General features: G+C 48.7%; 1 protein-coding gene across 6 annotated transcripts in view; it reads right to left on the bottom strand.

Annotated features, from left to right (window-relative positions):
• Nucleotides 1–24809, bottom strand: part of LOC137230970 (tubulin-specific chaperone cofactor E-like protein) — a 162234-nt gene that overhangs the window by 25866 nt on the left and 111559 nt on the right. For all 6 annotated transcript variants that reach the window (XR_010946319.1, XM_067751355.1, XM_067751349.1 and 3 more), the window contains 5 exons: nt 23286–23856; nt 20782–21374; nt 18915–19488; nt 13620–14221; nt 5206–5767 (listed from right to left, as the gene is read on the bottom strand). Coding sequence is in view for 5 of the 6 variants with exons in the window: in XM_067751355.1 (XP_067607456.1) it covers nt 5206–5767; nt 13620–14221; nt 18915–19488; nt 20782–21374; nt 23286–23856 (2902 nt within the window). In the remaining variant the exon portion in view is untranslated. The remainder of the gene's footprint in view (nt 1–5205; nt 5768–13619; nt 14222–18914; nt 19489–20781; nt 21375–23285; nt 23857–24809) is intronic.

The raw sequence follows: 24809 nt of genomic DNA, 5'->3' as shown, positions 1-24809 counted from the left end.
TAGGGAGAATTATTGGAGTGTTATGGAATGGAGAGTTATTATTTAGTGGGTACAGAGTTTCAGTTTTGCAAGATGAAAAGAGTTCTGGAGATGGATGGTGGTGATGGTTGCACAGCAATATGAATGTATTTAATGCCACTGAACTGTACACTTAAAAATGGTTAACATAGTAAATTTTACGTCTCTATTACCACAATAAAACAATTTTAATGCCATATCTGCTATGTCCTTATTTCATTTGCATTCTTTGTGAGGTTGACTGTCTTTTCATTTGTTTGTAATCCATTTGTATGTCTTTCCTGTGAACTGCCTTTTCACATCCTTTGCACATTTTGTGTTGGTTGAATTTTTTTCTTATTGAATTGTAAAAGCTCTTTATAAATTAAAAATAGACTTTTGTCTGTCATGTGTTAAAAATATTTATCATTTGTCTTTTGACTTTGCGTCTTCTTCTTTTTTTTTTTTTTTTTGGTATGTTTGTGGCTTTGATTATGTTTCTGCCACGTAGAAATTTAAAATTTTAAGTAATCAAATTTATCAGGTTTTCCCTTATGGCTTTGGTCATTTTGCTTAGAAAGTCCCTCTCTACTGCAAGATTACCAAAAAGACTCCTTTGTTTTTCTTCTAGTAGTTTTATAACTTAAATTTCTATGTTTAATCTTGGTTCTGTCTGGACTTTATTTTTTTTCATTCCCTTTTCTTTTTAATTAAATTAATTAATTTTTTATACAGCAGGTTCTTATCAGTTATCTATTTTATACATATTAGTGCATACATGTCAATCCCAATCTCCCAATTCATCCCACCACTACCCCCCCAGACTTTATTTTTGATTGAGGAAATGAAGGAAGTGTTTAAATAGTTTTCTGCCTGCTAGTTTGTCCCTTATTGAATAGTACCTTTCCCCCCAGTGATCTGAAATGCCAGCTTTACTATATACTAATTTCTCTTTAGTGTTTGAGCCTGTTTCTGGACTTTCTCATCAGTCCACTGGTTGGTCTTTCTGGGAATGTGCCGGTATTGACTTGTTTTAATTACTGAAACTCTACAATACATTTTAATATCTGGGAAGATATACTATCGATTTAGAGATGTCCACTGTTGTTTCACGTATGCTGGTCCTATTTCTCCAACTAGACAATAAACTCATTATTTTACACTTCTGATTCTTCCAGGGCCCTCAAAATAGTGCTGAGAACATGACAGGTGGTTAATAAATATTTGATTCTTGAAAACAAACTTCCAAATTCCTAATTCTGATTTTCTCCACCCAAATGAAGTACTAAGAGCTGAGAGTGATGATGCCTCTACACCTGGATTTCTAACACGGTCACGAATGTGTCTCTTGCTGTGGCCAGTGGACTGATGTAGCCTTTGTGCCCAAGGTGGGTAGGATGTGTGGGTCCCTCTGAGGAGCAATGCAGCAATGCAATAGAATTGACCTTGTTTGAGCCCTGGCTTTGCAACTAACTAGCAGTGTCACCTTGGGCAGGTTACTTACTCTCACTAAACCTCTGCTTCCTCATCTGTAAAATGGGGATAACAAGTAGTAAAGATAAAATGAAATACGATTTTGCAAAGCTTCTGGTACAGTGCCTGGTACTTCAATGAAAGCTTCTGTTATTAACAGTAGGAGCAGTTGTCGTAATAGTAATAGGAATTTTTAAAAGTTGTTCCACTAGAATTTATTGAGTTTGCAGAGAAATATAGAAGAAACCCCCTAATTACCAGACTTTGGACCCAGGACTCTGAAGTAGCAAAAGCTGCCTCTGATAAAAGAGAAAATGATAATGATACTCAAACTTGGCTGACCACGTACCAGATGTCAGGCACCAGGTGGCCTGGTTTATGAGACATCATCACAGTTAATTCTCACGATGGCCCACTGAGGTTGGGAGATGCCTTCACAGACCTGATCCTACAGAGCTGTACACCCTCTGCAGTACCTGCAGGCTCCCCAGCTCCTCAGGCCCTCCTGGCCTGACCAGGGTAAGAGAAGCAGCACTGCACAGGGGGAGAGCACTGTCTCTGGAGGTACTTTCCAACTTACCCGAGCCACCTGCCTTGGGAAAGTCACTGAATCACTCTGAGCTTCAGTTTCTTCCTCTAGAAAATGGGACTATTAATGGTGCCCACCTTACATGGTTGCTGTAAAGTTACAGGAGTCAATGAGTGAGGACTCATATCGCACTTAGGATAGTGCCTGGCACGCGGGCGGAGCTAAACACCTGCTATGCGTTTGTTATTTGCTTCTCTTACCGTACCCTCACCACCCAGTGCTCTACTTTAAGTCCCCCATTAAGGGACTGAAAGAATGACAAATTCAGCTGAGAGAATTTTAAGGATGGGTTAGTAATTAAGACAATCGGCCTCCCTTTCCCCCCACCCCGCCCCAAGTCTGTTTGTTCAACTTGGGTGAAGGAGTTTTCCAATGCATTTGCAAAGAAGGTAATTGAGTAATAAATTATCCCATTGATAGGAACAGCCAATATCATTGAAAAACAACAGCATTCTACCTTGTTACCAATAAAGCGTACATTTAACGGGCAGTTCTGGTTTAATCCTTTTTCTCCTGAAAACACCATTCTCATATCTCAACATGTGAGTGTTGAAATGGATTAATTCTTAGTAGAAGCGGGGGGTGGGCAGAGGGATGCTGTTCTGCCCTTGCTTCTCAGAGATTAACGTCATGTCAGATATGGTTACAAACAACTGTATTCAAGGCAGCCTGTGTTCACTGATCTCTCAGATTGAATTGGCTGAGTTAGGACTCCATCTCCCACGGCTTTTCTCTGTTCTGAAATTCAAAATGGAAAACTAAGCTGTCTCCAACTGTGTCCGCCCCCCCAATCTCCACCCACACGCCGTCTTTAAAGTATAATTTCTTTCTCTTATTTTAGCTTTTCTTTTTGCCAGTCACCACCACCACCTCTTCAGGAGCTCTCTTTTGGATCTTGGCCCCTGTCCTGAAATGCCAAGGTGGGGGAAGGTCTATCCCTCTCGTGGTAAGGACGCTTGGCCTGGGCCTTGCTGGCAGGCAGCTATCTAGGCCCGGATGGGGCCCATGGCCAAGGGTGAGGCAGGACAGACTCTGCTCTGAGTGCCTTGGATGGAACTCCCTGTGACGGTGTATAGAGTAGGCAACCGATGTCTGGACAGAACTTTGAAGAGGGGAGAGGAAAAGTTGCTGGTGGAGGGGACAGACAGACAAGAAAAATAGTTTTTATATGCATTATGAAGGGTATCCGTTTCCCAAACTGTTTCCCCATCCTGCACCAGTTTCAGCCCCGTGAGTCCAAGCTGCATAGAAGTAGGGGACCTTCCTCCTCAAAGGTAAGGTCATAAGGGCTTACGAACTTGCTTCCTTTTCTTTCCTGTGAGTGACAAAAATTGATATCCATAAATTAAGGTGAGACTTCCTGGAATTAGCCTCCTCTAAAAACAGTTCTTCCCTACGGTCTCCCTGCCCATTGCAGCTGGAGGCAATGGATGTGGGCATACACTACCCCTCGCTCCCCATCCCAGCCACGCCACACAGCAGTGCAGTTGCCGTGGCATGGCCACAGGAAAAGAGGGAACGCCCTGTAGCAGGTCTCAAGAGGCAGCAGGCAGTGTCTCCTCCCTAAAACTGTCTCCCCGTCCTGCACCATCTTTAGGCCCCTGTGTCTACAGCCTGGTGTGCTGATTTAGAGGAAGGCAAGCTCTCCCGCCCCACTGAGCTCACCCCAGTGAATCCAGAGTAGCTCTAGACATTTATCCAGACCCTGACGTTTTTATAGGCATATTTATTTTACTAAAGTCACCAGAGGCCAATTAGTCTGGACAGTCACTCCTACTGGCATCGCTCCCCCCAGCCCCTCACTCAGGGACTGAGCATGGCTGAAATGGCATCTTTCCCCCCGCCCCCACTTCCTCCCACCCTGTCCTCCCAATCGACATGAATCCAGTTATGTGGGATGTAAATGAACTGTGTGAGCATTAAACGACAACACTGTTTCTGGTTTTTTATCCAAATCTCCCTTTCCCAGGATGAAAAGGGAGTTTACTCTCCGGGACTCCTGCTGGATCACTTATTTAGAGCTCTTTGCATTCAGCATCCATGCGTAGCCTTTTTCATACAGTTAGGCCTAAAAGAAATTTGCTATAGCTAATGAGATTGAGATGGGAAAATAGACCAAGGCAGATTGGCCAAAGACCAATACTGGTTTCTCTTCCCTGTCTTTTCCTATTGTGATGTGCTAAATGCAGACAAATTATTCCACTGTGAAGCATATGAGTTGAGGGCAGGAGCTTTGGGGCTGGAAGGTCAAACCCTGACTTTGCCACTGAGATAGTAGGACCTTAGGCAAATTACTTAACTCCTCTGAGTCTCAGCTTCTCCCTAATTGGGTTATGGAGGAACAAATGTTGATAAAGTGTGGAGCACTGGGCTTGGCTCAAAGCGAGCCACGAATGTTAACGATACCACTTAACATGCATGGAGTGTGCTAGGCTTTCAGTTACCCAGTTTGATCCTCCTGACGTTTCTGTAGCATAAAGAGTGTAGGCAGAGCATTATCAGGGGGAAACTAAGGACCAGGGAGGAAAAGTGAAATGCTTCAAAGTCACACCGATCCTTAAGGACAGAGCAAGGCTAGAATCCAGGAGCTCTAGCTCTTTCTCTTGTTTTTCATTGAGATGTAGTTGATGTGCAATATTAATGTTAATTTTAGGTGTATCTAATTCTTTTTCCAATGCTTTTAACATTCTGCTATATTTCATCAACGCAGAGACGGATATATGACATATATGAATCAAATAGAAAAACACACTAAGAGAAAGTGTATAAATTATCAGTACACTTAATGATGGGTCCATGAGGTTCTAGAACAAAGCAATCTACTAACTCACTCTTCCCTCGATTCGTCCTTTATTAGAATCTTACTGTGCCCTTGCTGAGCCCAAAGGCCATGTGTGCTGCTCTGTGCTTTATGTATGTGATCTTATTTCGTCCTCAGAGGAATACAGGGAATAAGCGGTATTAACCCCACTTTACAGATAAGAAAACGGAGGCTCCAGGAGGTTCAATCTCTTGTTTCAGGTAACAAACTCAATTCCAAAGTGCATTTCCTGAAATTGCCCCACTCAGCTTGCTCTGACTTGTACTGGATGACCGGCCTGCCCACACCAATCAAGATGGAAGGAGAGACAACGGGAAGGACTCACAGCAGGACGTGTAGTTCCTCCAGCCGGTCACTGCGATCCCCTGCGTCTGGCACGTGCTGGCGTAGTTCTGCAGCCAGCTGCAGGCGGTCTGCACGGCGCCGCCATCGATGCAAGAGTCAAACAGGCAGTTCTTGTAGAAGAAAGCGGGGTTGACCTTGCTGTGACACTTGGTGAAGCCTGCGTTCTGGTTGGGGATCAGGCTGCAGAGCTGCTGCACTTTGGAGAAACCTTCCACTTTGGCACAGGAAGGGCAGCGGTCGCCACAGCCAACCTGGCAGAAGGTGTCCCTCTTCACCCAGCTCTGTCCAAACTCATTGACGCTGGAGGCCAGCAGACCCATGGGCATCTCCAGGTCATCTTCGGGGTTGCCGTTATAGCGGCCACACAGGCCGTAGGTGATGTTCTGCATGCCCCGAGGGACCGTGATGGACAGGAAGGTCTTCCAATCATACACAACCTTCAGGCCAAAGTCAGTTTCCACCACCACATGGAAGCCAAAGGAAAAGATGTTTATCTTCCCTTGTCCCAACTTCAGGGGCAGATAGAGCCGTTCATTGTTGACCTGCAAGAGCAAGAGGGTCGGCACAGACAATACAGGTGGCCCAGGCAGCCCCGCCCCGCTCTTCTAATGATTAGCCTCTGAGAGGCAGCCCCACGGGGGGTTGGAGCAGTTGAATGAAATCTTTGCATTTAGTGTTGTTTCTGTCCCTCAACTATTATTATTAGGATTTGAACACTTAAATGACTATCCTTTGTACACGAATATACCTATTTATTTCAGTGCCTTCTGTTTATAGCATTATTCCCTCCAGGAGTTCAAATTGTTTTCTCCAAGGTAATGAGAGGGTAATAAGAATTCAATTAAAGTTTAGACTAAAATACCCAAACCTAAAACTCTTGTGTTTCTATTTCCAGCTTTACTGTGGATTTCTCTTAGACAAGCCCCAATTTACTAATTCCTCTAGGATCTTCTTTTTCCTGAGGAATGACTTGATTTTGCTGGTGCCTCTGCCTAGGATGCCGTTCTTTACCTGCCAATATCCTTCTCATCCCCCAGACCCTGCTCAAATGTCGGCTCTTCTATAAGGCAAGATTTTCGGAGCTGGTGGTCAGGAAGAATCACTCCCTCGTCTGGGCAACCAGAACATGTTACTTATACTTCTCTCGTGTTCTCCTGCACCTCTGGCCAAGATCAAGCACGTGTACCCTGCTACTGAAGCACACATCGCATCTGTCTTATATTACAGCTGGCTGTCTACACCTCTGTCTCCGCTACACGGTTAGGAGCAACCTGAGGGCAGGGACCACACTTTATTGATCTACACGGCCACCTTCCCCTCACCCCCTGCTGGGCACCCAGCACAATGGAGACGGCACTGGATGCAGGTTTCCTCCCGCAGATTTTAAATTCAGAAAACAAGGAAATCCCTTAAGTCAAACTCCGGAACTGCACGGCCCTTGAACCATTTTGATGCAGGTGAGCCAAATCCTGCAGCCCTTGGCTGGGTGAGTGCTTGATGGAAAACAGACTGTTGTGAGGGCTAAGAGGAGAGCTGGGCTTCCTCCTGAAAGAAGAAGGTGGCTGCCCATAGGGTGGTGGTCGTAGATTGCTCCCCGCCAGGAAATAACCCTGCTCCTGACCTCTTTAATCTCTCTCCCATCTGACACCCCTGCCCCCAGCCCCACTGCTACCACCTTAGTTCAGACTCTCATCACCCTCCACCTTGACTCTTGAATATGCCCCCGACTGGTCTCCCTACCCCGGTACTGCCCCCCTCCTCCAGCCACTCACCACTGCCTCTCCAATATTTTTTAATGCAATTGAAAGCAATTAATTAATACTTAAAACCCCCTGCATAGCTTGAATAAAATGTGGGGTACGCTTAGCACATGGTACAGGGCTCTCCAGGAGCTGGCCCCTGCCTCTCGGGCCCAACCCACTCACTTCCTCCACCCCAGCCATACCCAGCACTTTGCTGCTCCCCAGATGGACCGAGCTGCCCCGTTCCACGTGCCGTTTCCTTTGCTGCGAGTGTGGTGGTGCCTTCTGTGTCCATCCTTAGCAGTTGTGATTGTGAGTTAACGATAACTCGCAGCTGGCCTTGGCCAAAAGGGGGGCCCTTGGCCCAGGAGGTTATGACACCCCCATCCAGCCCCACCCCCACCTAAGGGCAGCCCTCGGCCAATGACTGACCAACACGGGGGGACCAACTCTGTGCGCACGTCATGCACCAGAGCTCCCGGTGGCCCAGGCTGATGTCCAACTTAGACCACATCCTCGCTGAGCTCTCTGCCCTTGGTTCTTCCCTCACTTTCAGGAATCCCCACCTCAGACTCTGCCTCTAGGGAACCAACCTAAGACAGCAATGGTGTCCTTCCCCCATCCTCTCTTTCTCTGGGGCAATTTTCACCCTTCAAATTTCAACTCAGCGATCTCCTTGCCTATGAATATTGCTCCAGGCAGAATTCACTCATTCATCCAGGAGCCATCAGTTTGGCACTACTGTGCACCAAGCATCGTGCTCAACGCTGGAATAAAGCATAGGGCTCTTTCCCTAGGAGCTCACAGGCATGTGGCAGAGACAAGTACATAAACAGGTAATAATAACATCATCTGATGAAAGCAACGATAGAGATAAATAGATGCACAGGCACCAGACTCAGCCTGGGGACAGAATCAGGGATGCCCGCAGAGGATGGTGCCCACATCCGGTCCTGAAGGCTGAGTGATGTTGTCCAGTCAAGATAACTAATAAGAACCTGCTGTAGAGCACGGGGAACTCACACTACTAGATAACTAATAAGGACCTGCTGTAGAGCACGGGGAACTCACACTACTAGATAACTAGTAAGGACCTGCTGTAGAGCACGGGGAACTCACACTACTAGATAACTAATAAGGACCTGCTGTAGAGCACGGGGAACTCACACTACTGGATAACTAATAAGGACCTGCTGTAGAGCACGGGGAACTCACACTACTAGATGATAACTAATAAGGACCTGCTGTAGAGCACGGGGAACTCACACTACTAGATAACTAGTAAGGACCTGCTGTAGAGCACGGGGAACTCTACTCAATACTCTGGAATGGTCTATACGGCAAAAGAATCTAAGCAAGAGTGGATATATGTATATGTATAACTGATCCACTTTGCTGTACAGCAGAAACTAACACAACATTGTAAAGCAACTATACCCCAATAAAAATTTTAAAAAATATAAACACTACTATATATAAAATAGATAACCAACAAGAACCTACTGTACAGCACAGGAAACTCTACTCAATATCTTGTAATAACCTATAATGGAAGGGAAAATGTAAAAAAAGACTATATATATATATATGTGTATGTATATATACATGTACACACACACGCACATATATGTATGTATAACTGAATCACTTTACTGTACCCCTGAAACTAACACAACATTGTAAATCAACTATATTTCAATAAAAATTAAAAACAAAACAAAACAACAAAAAAAAATGAAGGAATGAGAGTGAAGAAAAGGGAATCCCAAGAAAAGGGTGTAGCCTGAGCTGAGGCCAAGAGGAGGGGAAATGCCTAATAAGTATGAGGAATTACAGCAATTGAATGATGCTGGAGCATAAAATGTGACCTCGGGGATGATGGGAGATGAAGATGGAGAGGTGGGGAGGGCCTGGACCACGGAGGGCCTCGTCTGTAACGTCCCATGAAATCAAGCCTGAAAAAGACTCATTCATTTTTCAAAGAAGAAGTCGCCAGTGATCTTAGTAAGAGAACTTCAGTAGCGTGGTGATACCAGAGGCTAGGTCGCAGAGGTTAAACGGCAAACAGGGGATATGGAAGCAGAGATGTCTCTCTCCGGGAGTCTGGTAGGAAAGGGGAGGAGAGGGACTGGTTAGAAGAGGGATTGGATTGAATCGGGGTCAAGGTTTATCTTAGAACGAATATGTTTATGGGTTGAAGAGAAAAGCCCAAGACACAGGAGGGGGAGGAGATGAGAGACAGGCAAGAGGCTGAGAGGGCCAAAAAGGGATGGTGTAGGTGGCCATGGCCATGGAGAGGGGAAGAGATAATTCGTTCTCTGGAAAGAGGACAGGAGGTGAAGAGGGCGTGGTGATGGGTCATTTCAGAGACAGCATGGAGGGGGGAAGAGGAAGAGGGAGATCGTGCCTGGTGAGCATAACTTTCTCACCTGGGAGGCCCAGAGACAGAGAGCTCAGGTGTGCAAAGTCACCGAGGGAAGCAGAGGCCGTGGGGACTCCCACGAGCCTTGACAACTCGCACGAATAAACTAAAGCCTGAGCACCCAAGGGCTCACGCGTGCTGGCTGGCTTTTCCTCCTGAGTTTCTCCGCATTCTCTGTTCCTGGCTACTGGGTGTCAAGGAGGGGGCGATACCTTGGAGAGGCCATGTGCCTGGATTACAGCTCAAGGCCTTCGAGTCCTGTCACTGCCCAGGAGCACCTGGGAAAGGAAGGCCTCGACGCAGACAGGCCTGCCCAGCTTCTCCCTGTCTCTCAGGCCCCAGGAATGCGACCTCCACCCCTACATCACTGCCCTGTCTGTCCCTGTGAAACGGAGGGAAAGAGAGAGGCAGAGGAAGGGAGGGGTGGATAAGGATGGATGGAAGAGGCCGGCGCAGAGGAGGAAGAGAGCAGGGCATGGGGATGGGTGGGGGAAATGTGTTTCTAATACTGAAGTATTGGAAATAAGGCCACATATTCGCTTTTCAGTAGCGAGCTTTCCTTTAAACAACTGGCTTTGATTGCCGCTACAGCTGTTCTTCAGCTGTTCTGAGGCCCCCTTCACACCCCCGCCCTGGATCTCCACTGATGTTTCCTTGTCCTAGGACGCCCTCTGCCTCTTTCACGGCCTGGCCAATGGATGCCTTCAGGGCTCAGGTCTGGATCATCTCTTGCAGAAGCCTTCCCTCCATCCCCCCAGGCGGCTCAGGCAACCTGTTCTCTCATGACACACCCCCCTTCCCCACTGCACGTCACATTTTTCTGGAACTTCACATCACGCTGACGTTCCCTGCAAACACGTCTGTCTCTCCCACTAGACCCTGAGTTCCCTTAGGACAGAGGCCTGTTTCTGACTCACGTTTCTACCCGAAGGGCTTGGCACAGAACAGCCTGTCAATGCAAGCCCGTCAGATGCAACTGAGCCAGAGTGATGCTCAAAGCTTCCCTCTTCTCTTATGGCCACGGGGTGGGCAATCAGTGAGAAAAACACCAGCTCTGGAAGGTCCTGAGAGCCTGCCCCTTGGCCTGGACCATGCAGGACCCGGCTGTGCAGAAGCCTGAGGGAGATGGAGGAGAGAGGCCGTCTCTATGGAGCTCGGGCTGTGGACGGCTGAGGCGTGGGCTCTGCGGTGCCCGGGAGTGGCTCACCTCTGTCGCTCACCCCTACTCCCTGGCTGGTATAAACATAGCATATTTATTTCTAATTTCCCTCGGCTTGGTGGGTTTCCCCACATCCTCAGTACTGCTTAATGCCGAGAAAGGTCAGAATTACAGAGGGACCCGGTGTCCCAAGGAGTCACTTCCATGTCACCTCCGTTTTTGCAAGCACCAGCAGTGACCCGGGCTCTGTGCTGTGTTTTGCCTGGCGCTCCACCGCGCGCTGTCATTATGACGGCCGTTATTCTTCTCTCAGGGAGAGATGGTGACTAATAATAACATCATGGGAAAAACAAACGCAAATCATTGAACAAGCAGATCCTGCAATGCATATTAATAATTCAAAGTAAATGCTAAATCTATCCCCTAGGCCCCAGAAGAAAAGAACCTTCAAGCATCCTGAACTTGGTCTTTCTGTCAGAGATCTGAAAGCTGTACACTCTATTCCCAGCTTGGGCATTTTGGACATCTGGTGACCTAGAAAGAAGAGCCCTGGAAAGGGTCCCCCCACCCCTTTAATCAATTCCTCCTTCATGCCCATTACTCTCTAATTACTCCCTGTTGTAGATTGAATTGTGTCCCCCCAAAAGGTATATTGAAGTCTTAACCCCCAGGACCTGTGAACGTGACCTTATTTGGAAATAGGGTCTTTGCAGATGTAATCATTAAGATGAGATCATGCGGGGAAAGGGTGGGCCCTCAATCCAATGACTAGTGTCCTTAAAAGGAGAGAGAGATTTGGCACAGAGGGACGAAGGCCATGAAAATACGGAGGCAGAGACTGGAGTTATGCTGCCACAAGCCAAGGGTCACCTACAACCACCAGAAGCTGGAGGAAAGCCTGGAACAGAGGTTCCCCTAGGACCTCGGGGGGAGCATGGCCCTGAGGACACCTTGGTTTAGGACTCCTGGCCTCCAGGACTGTAACAGAATAGGTTTCTGCTGTTTCAGGCCACCTAGTCTGTGATGCTTTGTGACAGCAGCCCTAAGAACCAATAGACCCTTCCCTCCGCATTTCTTTGTGGGAGGAAGAAACCAGCTGTGTAGTTCTCATGGCTCTTGACTTTAGGCGTGAGTGCATCTCATGAGACACGTGCCTGGAAGGTGAGCTGACCCAAAGGGAGGGAAACACCTGGTGAGAGAAGAGAATCAGCCACTGGGGAGGAGAGAAGGGAGAGCAGGAAAAAGAACAAGTGTTCATGAAGGTCCAGTGTCTATATCTGAAAATAACTGGGTCAGAAAACATGGGTAGCCTCAGATATCTATATACCTAAACCTTGACAGCGTGTAACACAAGGCAGAAAATACGCTTTCAGAGTACACTGGATGGGACAGGGCCTGTTAACAGATTATATTTTAGAAGAAGAAAAAAACCTGAAAGGTAGAAAGGTGGAAAAGTGTTGAATGTCACAGAGATAAGGAACGATATCCAAAATTATAAATCTAAGGGCAGAAATATGTCAGAGGAGGAGCAAAGGAGAAAAGGGCAAATATGATGAAGCCACAGGGACAAAATGATTGATGTGTTTGTTTTAACACAATTGATGAAAATGGAGGAGAGGGAAGTGATTGTAAAGAGCGACTTTGACTATCTGGACATCTGTTGGAAACCTTTTGTGGCTAAAAGCAAGGCATCTGATACACTCCTAACCTGTCCAGGTGCCAATTTCATCTCTCAAATTGCTAAAGAAGTGACGAGCAGCAAAATGAAAGTCGTAGGAACCTTGGAAGAAAGGGCTTATTATGTTATCTCCTTCGTTCATTTGACAAATGCTCTGAGTGTCATAGCACACAGTATATTCATTTAACATAAAGATGGATTATGTGTGGTTCCTGCCCTCAAGGAGTCCACTATGAATATTGAGTGAGCTGGACATGAACATCATGGAAAAATACAGTATGATTAATGCCATAAATGATAGAGGAACCAACTGTTAGGTGAAACACAGAGGGTACCAATGGCAGTTTGGGTAAAATACCCAAGAAAAGGAAGAAGAAGGTTCATAGTGAGACTTCCATCTTAGATGCTAAGAAGGCACACTTTCTAGTAAACGTGAAAGGGAGGACAGTTTAAGAAGCTCAGAAACCTCTCTTTGTCAGAGAAGGGGGTTAAAGGAAATTCTAAGGAAGGAAAGAAATCAGCAGAGTTGCCCAAGGAAGTCTTTAACAGCTCAGAATTTGAAAGGGAATGTATATGAGAGGAAGAGGAACCTCCTTAGAGATAAATTACACTGCAGACCTGGGAGGATGGTGTTAAAAGGTTGACATCCTAAGTCAGCTCCTCCAAAATGCTAAAGCAGTGGCTTGCTGGTGTCCCAAGTGTTGCTCAGGGCGGGCCCTTGGGGGAGGGGTGGCCAGCCTGTGGCTGCGGCTGACATCCTCAGGCTGGACTCGGAATGCATGGAACTCCTCAGCCCCTACCTGCTCCTGTCTTCATGGCCAAGGGAGTGAAAAGTAAGAAGACTGCAAGGGAGCCCCAGGGTGCTCCAGATGTGGACAAGACTCCTGAACTCCCAGGTCCCCTGGGAGCGAAAGGGAGACTGAAAGAGGCAGCAGGAGGCCCAAGGAGGCGAATATTTTGATCTCAGCTAAGGGAAGGAGGTGGGTTAGAGAGCAGTACCACTTATTGACGCCTAGTCCATGCTAGGTGCACATTCTCGTATACACACAGCGACTGTCTGAGGCCGCTCAGTGTAGCCAAGCTGGGACTCCATCTAGGTCTGTGCCGTCTCCAACACACTCTGCTACAATATGAAAGGCACCATTCCTAGAGCTGGCTCTGTTCCTAATTTGGTGCCTGTGACTTGGGTATTTTTCTCTCTGAGGGCCCTGTTTCCTTATCTGTAAGATAAAGTGATGGGAAGTCTCCAGGGCCCCTCTGTGCTCTAACATCCTCTGCTTTTCCTTGGATTCTGGACCTGCCTGGTTCAGCTGCAGCCTGACTTGCTGACCCGGGACCCCTATCCTCACATCCCCACGGCTCCCCTCCTGGGGTCTGGCCTGTGACCGCTCACCAGCACCGTGTGCTTGTAGGCCCTGTGAATCACGATGCTGTAGCCCAACACGGTCACGTCCACCTGCTTGACCCACAAGGCCAGCGACGGGTCCCGGTCCTCGTTCTTGGCTGTGACGACGAACTTGGGGAACGTGTCTGAGCTCGGCCTGCTTCCTGTGGTGCACAGGATGAGCGGGCAGCTGGTCTGGAAGTCAAAAGGGTAGCCGTCAAAGGTCAGGTAGTGGCCGTAGCCCGAGACGATGCAGGAGGCGTCGGTGCGGGCCTGGCAGTAGTAGAGGCCGCCCTCCTCCATGCAGTACTCGTCACCCTTGCAGGGGATGTTTTCACAGTGGACGCTGTTGTCTGTGCCATTGCAGTAGCAGAAGATCTGGCAGTCCAGGTCCACCCAGAAGGTCTCATTGGTGGCAAGTTGGTGTCCCTCAAAGTTGCAGCCACACTCGCTCCGGGGGACGCACTGGCTGCCTTGCAGGGCATAGCCCTCGTCACACTGACACCCCTCGGAGCAGCTGTCCACACAGATGGGGCCCAGTGCCAGGGTCTCACAGGTCTCTGTACACATCATGCACTCCTCGAAATGGCTGTTCTCCGGGCATTCCAGAGCTGAGGGTGGGCGAGGAGGAGATGGGATTGAGAAAGGGACAGAGGTCAGAGACAGAGTCTGTGTACACTCATTGGTATGCATGGGTGTGTGCATGTGTGTGCATGTATGGCTGTGTGCACAGTGTGCGTGCACGTGTGTGCGTGCAGGTATATAAGCTGCGTGTGACTTATCTGTCCAGCACGGTGAGCTCAGCAAATGCCATGTGATCGGCACCACTGCCATCCTCATTCGGGGTGATCCACAGGGCTCAGCGAGCCCCTCACTCACGTGCTCCTCTAGTGCACTTAGCTTTTCAAGTAGAAGATTCTGAGACGATGGGCCTGTTCTGAGCACCTGTGGCACACCGGGCACTGTTCTAGGCATTTTAGTGTAATTTTCTCAACAATCTGGATGGTAAGGACAGTCATATCACCCCTGTCTTATAAGTGAGGAAACTGAAGTTCAGTGACTTAATCCAGCTGATAAGTACTGGAGAGAGATTCGACTCTGCATCTCCCGACTCTGAGTCTCCTGACTCAAAGACTCCGGAAAGAGAGTTCTGGAAGGAACAAGTGCTCTGAGGCTGCAGAGACCTGTGGGTACCATCTCTGAGCTTCAGTTTCTTCTCTTATTAAATAAGGACAGTACTTACCTAGGACTGCTGTTCTGAGGATTAATAACCTAATATATCAAGCCCACAGTAGGGTCTCAATAAACACTGCACCCTTTCCCTTCTTACACTTCCCTCCATTACAGATAGGTTTCATGGAGGTGTTTCTACTCTACACGTTGGACCTTCCCTGTGTCTTTCATCTCTCTGCTCCTGGTGTCCTCTGACCCCTTCCACCTCCTCACTGACCTCAGCACATGGTCCTGCCCACCTCCTTTATTCACACCCTTTGCCCCTCCTGCACGGCCTTCACACAGCCAAATCCTACCCATCCTCCCAGTTTCATTTCAAGTCACTCTTCTGCCCAGAAGCCTTCCTTGATAGATCAAGACTGTGCGTCAGTAAGCATAGCACATACAATAACGGCGCATGCGGCTCACCATGGAATTCCGTGTAACTTCCCATGTCTCTTTATTATTTTTGTTTGTCAAAACTTGACATGAGCCGGGATGAACCCAGGGATACAGAAGAAATCTACCCACAGGTCTGTGTTCTCTAAAGATCTGTGAACGTCGTCACCGTCTCCTGGGAGTTTAAGATCTTGCCTTTAAGGCTTTCTTTAGGTCTTATGCATACGATCACTCCTTAAGAGGGTTTTATAATCCAAGGACACAAAGGACACTGTAGAGAAATTGCATGGCAATAATAGTTCCGCCCACAAGTACCAGCTCAACAGCTCTGCCCTATGGACTGAAAGCCAATCTTTTTTCCCTCTGGGCTAAAGGACTGTCTCCACCTCCACTGACTAGTTGTAGGCTAGTTCGGCACTGATTAAATATGTCTGTATAGAGCGATTTTCACATTTGTCTCTAAATTATGAATGTTATAACACTGACTACAGGTTTATGGTGATAGCAAATAACATGACTTATTTAAATGGCTCTCGTTTTATGACTTATCGTGTTGTCTGAATGTGTCTGAAAGCCTGGAACATGCAGACATGAAGTAATAAAACTTCCCCTGGCTCCTGAAATGCCTCTGAAATTACTTAATTGGGCAGCCTGGCTCTGCCAGCGAGAGCTGGTTAAAAATATCTGAACACAGAAGCAGTGGTTGCCTCTCTCCAGGTCCAAAGAAGATTGTGTTCCTGATTTGCAGCTGTCACTCAATCCAATCCCCACTCTGCAAAACCCTGACCAGATTAACCCCTTAGTACCCAGAGACTTGATTAATCAAGTGTGAGCCCTGGCCCTCCACCCGAGGAAGCCATGCTCCACGTGGCTGCTTCCGTCCACAAGTCTCTCTCTAAAAAAGGCATGAGCGTTTGCTCCAGCTCTTCAAGCCCCGATGAAGGATTGGGAGAAGTGATTCTCAGCAGGCATCGCACCCGGAAAAAGAGGGAATCACTGTCATCCTGCCACACGTCCTTCGTATGAGCCATGCCACCAAGCTGTGCTTCGCGCAGTACAAAAAAGCCAACCAGAGACACTTCCTGCTGGGTCGGAGTTCATAGTCTAAAAGCATGGCACAGACACGGCCTGGCAACAAAATGGATTTGGTATGGGGCAGACTCTGTAATCCCGTAATGTGAATGAACTGTAACTAGAAAGTTGAGTACAGGAGCAGGGGCAGAGATCAGTTTAGACGAGCTAGAGGTGGGGCAAAAGAGGATGTGGGAAGTGGGTTAAAGAGAAGGCTTTGGGAAAGCATTCTAAGGTCCCACTAGATGTGGTGGTCAGTAGGAACCTTGAAGCCTCCCTCCCTTTAGGTGACTTTATGAATAGAGCATGCTTCCAGAATTCCACTGCAGATTCACAGCCTCTGTTACTAATCCCTCCCCAGTGTGGCTAGGGTCACCAGGGATATAACCGCCCAACTCTGAGATGATATTCCATATGCTCCTCTGGACTTCCGGTGCTCAGAAACCAGAGCATTATTTTTAAATAACGATATGTGGGGGAGGGAGGCAGGGGGGATATTCTTAGCTCTGTCTGAGATGTTACTATTGCAAAGGCTTAGAGGCAAGGTAAGGATACCCCAATAGCAATGGGTAAGACTCACCCAGACCATAGCTTCTAATAACATTCCCCACCAAAATGAATCATGATTTTTCGGAGTGATGGTTGATTCTAGGCTGGGGTAGGGAAGGTTAAGAGGTGATGTGAAGCATCTCGTTAATCTAGAAAGTAAGAAAACGACAGAGGCATATCCGAAGGACGTAGGAGGCAACTGGAAGGGGCACCCACAGGCCAAATCTGTCATACTGTTAATGCCAAAATAACAAATGTGATATGAAACATAAACCATTGAAACAAACAGGAATCTGTGTGTCCATGTTGATAAGATAGATAGATGATTGAGGTAAATAAATAGATGGATGGATGGGTGGATGGATGATAGATAGGGGACAGGCAGGCAGAAGAGATAGGAGGGCTCTTGCTTACAGTAAAATGACATCTGCTGACGGGTACAAGTGGAGAGAGTGCTGGAGCTGTAAACTGTCAGCATGTAATCGTCATGCTGGAGATCAGTACAAGCAAAAGTCCTCAGCGGGCACTAAGCCGAGGAGGGGGACTGTGATGAGAAGCGGCACGCGGCGTGGTCTTAAAGTACTTCCCCACAGACTGCTCACCAGTCACAAGACAGAAACGGAGCGACACAGAGTGGTGATATCTGACAACCCCTGACCAGGGGATCAACGTGCCCATCACCAGTGAGAGGAGGCTGAACAGAGTGTGCCCCACATGGGACCTGGTACCATGTGGAAAACAAGCCTCTCCTATGCAGGGGGCTGGGGGGGATGCAGAGCAGAACCCAGCCATGGCGAAGCACCAAATCCAAAGGGAGGGCCATTCTATTTCACAAGGGGCGAGACTGTAATCTAAACATGACAAGATCACAAGAGACAAAGAGGCTAAGGAATTGTTCCAGACTTAAGGAGACCAAAGAGACATGACAGCTAAATGCCCCATGTGGTCGCGGACTAGATCTGCACTGAGGGGTAGGGGAAAGCCATAAAGGACACGACTGGGTCAACGGGCAAAATTGAAGTGGATATTACGTTATTGCATCAGTGTTAAAGTTCCTAAACTCAGTAACTGTACTGTGCTGTGAAGGAGTGTCTTGATTCTAAGGAAATATACACTTAACGTATTTAGGGGCAAAGGGGCATGATGTCTGCAACTTCCCTTCAAACAGAGAGTCAGTGAGAGAGAATGACAAAGCAAACAGGGCAAAATGCTAACAACAGGTCATCTGGGTAAAAGCTATATAGATATTCTTGTAATCCTTCTGTAACTTTAAAATTATTTCAAAATAAAAAGTTAAAAAAATAAACAAACTTAGGTAGGAAGAAATATAATGGAAGAGACATAACCAGATGTAAAGGATGGAATCTCAGTGGTAGCACTGGTCTTCGTGAGGGCCGACCTTCTTGGTGGGGAAGGGGTGGGAGATGTGGTCCAGGTGGGGCAATCCTGCCTCCAGGCCTGGGTCCCGCCCTCAGCCACTTCTCCTTCTACCCTTCCATTTACTCCTCCCCCTGGGCTCGCCCAGAACCGAGGGGATTATATGTCTCGTCTTCCCAGCAATTATTCTCATTACTATAAGTACTGCTGAGAGGGGTCAGATACTCTGGGCACAAAATGAACAACCAGGCCCATGGGACTCTCTCAAGAACCATTGTCAGGTTTGCCCTGGGGAGCGGGGCTAATCTCTACTCCGGGAAAGGCACCCTGACTGATCACCATGTGCTGAAATGAATGTGGTCCTGCCTTGCCAAGAGAGAAGGTGCCCACTGAGCCATCACAAAGATTTCCGGTCCTTTGACATGATGTGTTCCCTCTGCTAGATATAACCAAGAATCAATAGCTAATTGTTCTACAACGAAGAGGGATTGTGTGATTAGAAACAACAATAAAGATGCGCAATAGTCTGGTCTGGGGGGACGAGCCTTCCAGAGGACACATCAGACTAGGGAAGATGTGCAGGGTTAATGAGATTGTCCTTGAGTGCGATTGCACCAGGAAGAGAAGAAGATCCGCGGTCTCGGTTATCAATGCCCCGCCCCGGCCGGCCGCCCCCATGGCGTCACCCGAACTCACGGCAGAAGTCGTGGGTCCTCCAGGGCTGCACCTCCACGTCGGCGTTCTTGCAGGCGCTCGCGTACCGGGCCACAGAGTCACAGAGCTCGGACTCGTTGCCCCCGCTCTGGCACAGGCGGAAGAGGCAGGTGCGGTAGTAGGCGGTGACGTTGACCACGCCGTGACACTCCAGGAAGGAGCTGTTGGAGGGGTCGTTGATGATGCCGCACATGGAACGGCTGCGGTAAAATTTCAGCAGCTCTGAGTCGTTGCCGCAGGCCTTCAGCAGGTCCCCACACTCCCCGTTGCAGATCTCCTCGAAAGTGGTCCAGCTTTCCAGGAACACCGCCAGGTTGTCCGTGCACTTGCCACTGGGGAGACAGAACTCCTCGCTGACGTTCGCGTTGAAGAAGCCACACAAGCCCCCCGTGCAGTTGAAGTAGGCGGTGGAGAGCCGGATGTACAGCAGACCCACGTCTGAGTATTGCACGGTCACGACACCCTTGGACTCGACGGTTGTGCTGTTTTTGTTTCGATAAATTTCCAGCTTCCCCGAAGGATGGAAAAAAGGCAGTTCCACTTCCTGACTGTTCACCTGAAAATTCAAATCGCTATCATCAGTTCCAGATACACACAGGGTGCCCACAATTTCCTAGGCTGTGAATAAAGACGTGGCTCTGCCCCATGACTAGCCCTTGGAGTAAGGTTGAGAAGCTGACAGTGTGCGGAAACCACACAGACATCAACTGTTTTTTTCATGGGCATCTTTGTTTCTTTCTTTCCAGCCTCCTCTGATCCAACACATTTGCTGTTTGTGTGTGTGTGAGACCCTAAGCTAGTTCCAAACAAAACTGAAGTGTGAGCAACAGTCACCGTAGACGTGTGGCTTCCTCCTGTCCCCGACGTCCTGCCTTCTTCTTCTCCCTTCAAATTTTACTTTTCCTGTGTCTCAGCCCCTTGGAAGCACACAGTGTATATATCTAATTATCTAGCTGTCCATCCACCTATCTACCTATTATTATTTTGATAAATTAATTTCTGCCAGTGTGTCAATGGGAATAAAAACACAGCCCTTTCAGTTTGTGGATGTATGCTTTATTCACTGCATTGACTTTTTCTTTCTAAATTAGATGTCATGTGATATTATGAAATGCACATGGCACTGGGAGGAGGGAGATCTGCTCCTCCCTCACCCTCCATCACCCCCGCTCTGCCACCTTCCAGCTGTCAGGCCCACAGCCCTCATTTAGCCCTTTGGGAGCCTCATGTGAAAACAAGGAGTTGCACTCGACGATGCCCAAGATTCCTTCTTACTAATGATCTATGAGTCTGCATGCTTAGTGATGGGTATTTCAGACCAGGACAGCAGGGCGTGAGGCACCATGGCAGGCACCCCTTGTGCTACTCCACACGTATTCCCATCTACAGGTAAGAGATGCAGCATAGTACAGGGTAAAGAGCACAGACTCTGGAGCCAGCTGACCCAGGCTTGAATTCCACTTTTATGGCTGTGTGTCCCGGGGGAAGTTACTTAACCTCTCTGTGCCTCTGTTTTCTCATCTGTAGAATGAGAATAATGATGTTATCTACCTCTTAGGATGAATGTGATACTGCTTAGGCTAGTGCTTGGCACACAGTAAGCATCCTATAAGTATCTGCTACTCTGGCGAGCTAGTTCTGCTCTAATTCGAGGAATTCCAGCTTCACTCCAGGTCTCCACCTGATGGACTTTTATTTGGTGCTGACAGTTAGAAAATGCTCCCATTTCGGAGTCATTGCCTTCCTAGAATCCGCTCACGGTCAGAGGCAGCCAGGCAAGCCTGAAGAGCGTGGCTCCTTCGCTTGGCGGGACTCATCAGGAAAGTCTCCAAGGCCACAAGGGTCTTACCTTGACCTCTGAAGCCCCGATGCCTTCTATCTTGACCTCCTGGTCGGCCACCAGGATCCGGAGACCCCGCAGCCAAGCAGGCCCTGCTTCCGGCTTCTTCTTGTTGATGTCGATTTCCAAGTACTCTGGCCGCTCAGGGCAGGTCTTGAGGAGCGTGTAGGAGAACTCGACGGGGAAGGGGTAGGCGGCGCCGTCGAAGGTGTGCAGCACCTGGTTCTGGCTGAGCAGGCACAAGGTCTCCCGCTTGGGGAAGCAACCCTGGTAGCCGTTCTCCACTGTGCACACCTCCTCGCCACGGCACGTCTTGTTGAAGCAGTACACGTCGCCGCCCTCCTCGCACAGGCACTGCACCGTGCAGTTGGCCGTGGCCCAGAAGAACTCGCCCATGGCGTAGTAGTGGCCGTCGAAGTCACAGCCGCACTTGTGCAGCGGGACGCACTGGCTGGTGCTGAGGACAAAGCCTTCGTTGCACTCGCAGCCCTCCGTGCAGGGCATGGCGCAGGTGTGGGAGGCCGTCAGATCTGAGCACGTGTCCGGGCAGCTGCTGGTGCACACGGAGTAGTGGCTGAAGCTCGGGCACTGCACCATGGACACTGACGTAGGGGAGAGGAGAGAGCGCGACAAGGTGAATGACCCAGGGGCTAACCGGCCAGATCCACCACGCACGGGGGCCTGGAGGAAGAACGCTCCTTCTGGACCAGTTGGCGCCTGGAGGGAAGGCCGAGCCACCACTCACTGGGGGAAGGGAGACTGAGGGTGCGCAAGGGGCGCAGCTGCTCTGGTAGTAACTACTGAGCAATGTGATGGGGCGGGATCTCACTGGATCATCCTGACTGAAATAAAACTTCAGGTTCCTATCCTAACTAGACTCGACTGATTATTCAATACAGCTTTAGTACTGGGTGAATTACAACCATCGAGATGGTTTAAGATCTTCAACTGATGGGCATATAAGTTGGTCTGACTTTAAAGAACACGGCCCATTCCTAGGAGGAAATAAATCCAACTCACAGGAGAAATGAAAAATCTAACTCTTAGAGGAGGAATTTGAAAAAGTGAACTTTCAAACAGGGACCAAAGAAGACTGTGAAAATGAATTCTCTGGGATATTAAAAATAAGAAAGAACCTTAGCTATCTGAAAAGAACCTGTGTGCCTATTCCCCCAGGAGACTGAACTGGAACTGGATGCCTTCTGAAGGCCCTTCTTGCCTTGGAAAGCTTCGATTCTTATTTTAAGAACATCTGAGTCTGGTTTGAGTCTGGTTGACCCCAACAGGCGGAGACTCAAGAGCCTGGTAGACGAGTTCTCTGATTTAAATACAATTCATCCCACTAAAATGAGAGACAGGGAGAGGAACGTGGAGGGTAGGATAGTAGTACCACTAGAAAAAAAATAACCATTATAGGCAAAAAATTAGGTAATTGGATGCCCTTGGATTGCACAAGGGTCAAAGAGAAGTCATATTCAATCTCAACTTCAATCAGGGTATGGATACTCCAGGCATGATAGAGGCTGGCCAGTCCACACACACAAAAACATTTAAATATACTGTCTTTTAGTAGTTTGATCAATTCTCTAAGAATTGATTCTGATACATATTGATTTATATGAATCCAACCTATACAGATAGGAAAAAATTGCCGTCTGGCCTTGGAACTGAAAGAAACTTTTAAATCTCACCTCCATAGCACTCTCAAATGCACGGATAATAATTTTCGGTTTACTCATATGGAGAAAACCAAGGACCAGGAAAGAAACAAAATTCCAAGAAGCAATTTGGTTTTTCGTTCGCCCGTTTTTAACATTTACATAACTAGGAAAAGTGAGAGAGATGTAAGTTGTATAGAAGGAAGACATAAGATAGCTAAATTGTTCCAAACGCTCAATCCAAAAGCGCAATTCCAAGGGGACAGCTGGATTTCCCACACTTCGGGGGCTTGTTTCCTCGCCACCCGGCATTTTAGAACAAGGCCTCCCTCCGGGTCTGCTGCCTGCCCTGCCTGCTGCCCCTTTTGGACCAGCGGAAATGCTCTAGAGCAGGGGTCACAGAACCTGAAAGCAGCGAGGAAACATCCAAGGACAAAAATGCCATGGGTTCCGTGTGGGAGGCGCATTCTTCTCCCAAAGGCTGCTCTTGATTCCCCAGGCCAGTGTCCACATGTCCCCAACAGCTGTGGGGACAGCCACCTCCAGCTCAGAAACGGCCCCCTCCCTGCTCAACTCTGCCCGGGCCACCCCCGCTAAGGGCCCTCTTCCGGCCACGCATTCCGTGTCTCCTGCACGGATGCCCATCAGTGGTTTCTTGTTTTCTGGCCACAGTACTGGGTGAGGAGAAAGGTCAAGATGCTTTTACAGTTCGTTCTTTATCATTTGCTATATTTCAACCTCACCCTGACTCTCGGGCAATGTGTCTTAACAGGGAGCTCTCCGAGGAGCCCCGAAACCCTCTCCCGGCCCCCCTGCACAGGCGTAGCCTTCCGTGTGGACAGGATGCCAGCTTACCACACCCAGTCTGGATGCGCCAGTCTCCGATCGGAATGCCCTGGGCTTGGCACACGAGGGCGTAGGCCTGGATGGCCTGACACAGGAGTGTCCCGTTGTCCCTCACGCTGCACAGGTCATACACGCAGCTGTGCACGAAGGCCATGGGGTCCACGACAGTGCCACACTCCCACAGGGGGCCGTCGGTCTTGTTGAGGAAGCCGCAGTAGTCGGGGCCAAAGTAGAGGGCTTCGGTGGCCGTGTCACACTGGGTGCAATTATCCACGCAGCCCGAGTCACACTTCCAGTCGGCGTGGTAGACCCGCCAGCTCTCTCCCAGGTCTAGGATTGACATGGCTGGCCTGCCGTCGGGGCGCAGGAAGTCATCCAGAGGGTTTTTGTTGTAGTTCCCACAAAGCCCGCAAGTGGAGTTGATGTAGGAGCCTGGGACGGAGATGGAGGCGTAGTGCTGGCCGTCAAACGTCACTAAGAGCCCAAAATCCGTTTCCACAGCAGTAGACATGCCACTCTGGTAGACTTTCACCGCCCCCAAGTCTAAGGTGACGGGCAAAGAAGCCACTAGGTCATTAACCTGCCAACAACAGCAATAGTAAAAAGGCAGGTGAGCAGGGGCCAGGGCAGTGGGTCCAGCTGAGGTCAGGAAAGGGGGGAGGGATGGAGCGACTCAGCGCCACAGAGAGAGTGGCCCCCAAAAGGCTCGGGTGCCAGCGGGCTTGCCTCCCAGGAAGGCAGAGGCCCCAGAACCTTTGAGAGCAGGCCGGCGTTTGAGTTGTGACAGACGTGCATTGCTTAGTGCCACTCTAAACCCCTCTGGGGACCAGGTGCTTGTCAACACTTCCTGGCTGGCTCTTGGGCCAGCTTCACGTCTTTTCTTGAAAGACTAGTTACCTGGCTTTTCCCCCTTTCTCCTCGAAATCCATTCTTTAAGTCTCAGCTTAAGGCACATACTTTCCATGACCCCCTCGCTGCCCTTAGCACCCCAACCCCTCCTCCCAGCTGGAAGGTGCTCTATAAACTGTCCCCACCATCGAGTTTTGAGGCTGCCCTGGTGTTATTCTCTGAGTGTTTCACCCTGTCACTTCCTGATACCAGGCCTATGTCATACCATCGTTCAACACAACAAATTTGAACACCTACTGGGTACCAAGCACGATGTTAGGTGCTGAGAAATAAAGAATAAAAAAAGTAATTGTCTCTGCCCGTTATGAGGTCTGGGTCTACTGAGGAAGAGGGACACAAATTGATATTTATGACGTACAGTTTTAAATATGCGTTCATAGGTGATGCAGTGATGCAGTGGGAGAACGGTACCTGACCACTGATCCAGCCTGGGGACGGGGGGTCATATAGGCTTTTTAGGAGCAGTTAAGTCTGACCTGGGTCTTTAGAGGTAAAACAGAAGCAGCCAAAGGAAGAGTAGGGGGCAGAGAATTCCAGGACAAATGAATAAAATCACTTGTTAGTGATTAGAAGTAGCTGCATGAGAATAGGGACAGTCATCGGGGTGTCACTGTACTGCAGAGG

The sequence above is a fragment of the Pseudorca crassidens genome, chromosome 9 (genome assembly GCF_039906515.1).
Source record: "Pseudorca crassidens isolate mPseCra1 chromosome 9, mPseCra1.hap1, whole genome shotgun sequence".
NCBI classification, from domain to species: domain Eukaryota; kingdom Metazoa; phylum Chordata; class Mammalia; order Artiodactyla; family Delphinidae; genus Pseudorca; species Pseudorca crassidens.
Note: the sequence above shows the minus strand (reverse complement) of the source record. Positions and strands in the feature narration are given on the sequence as shown.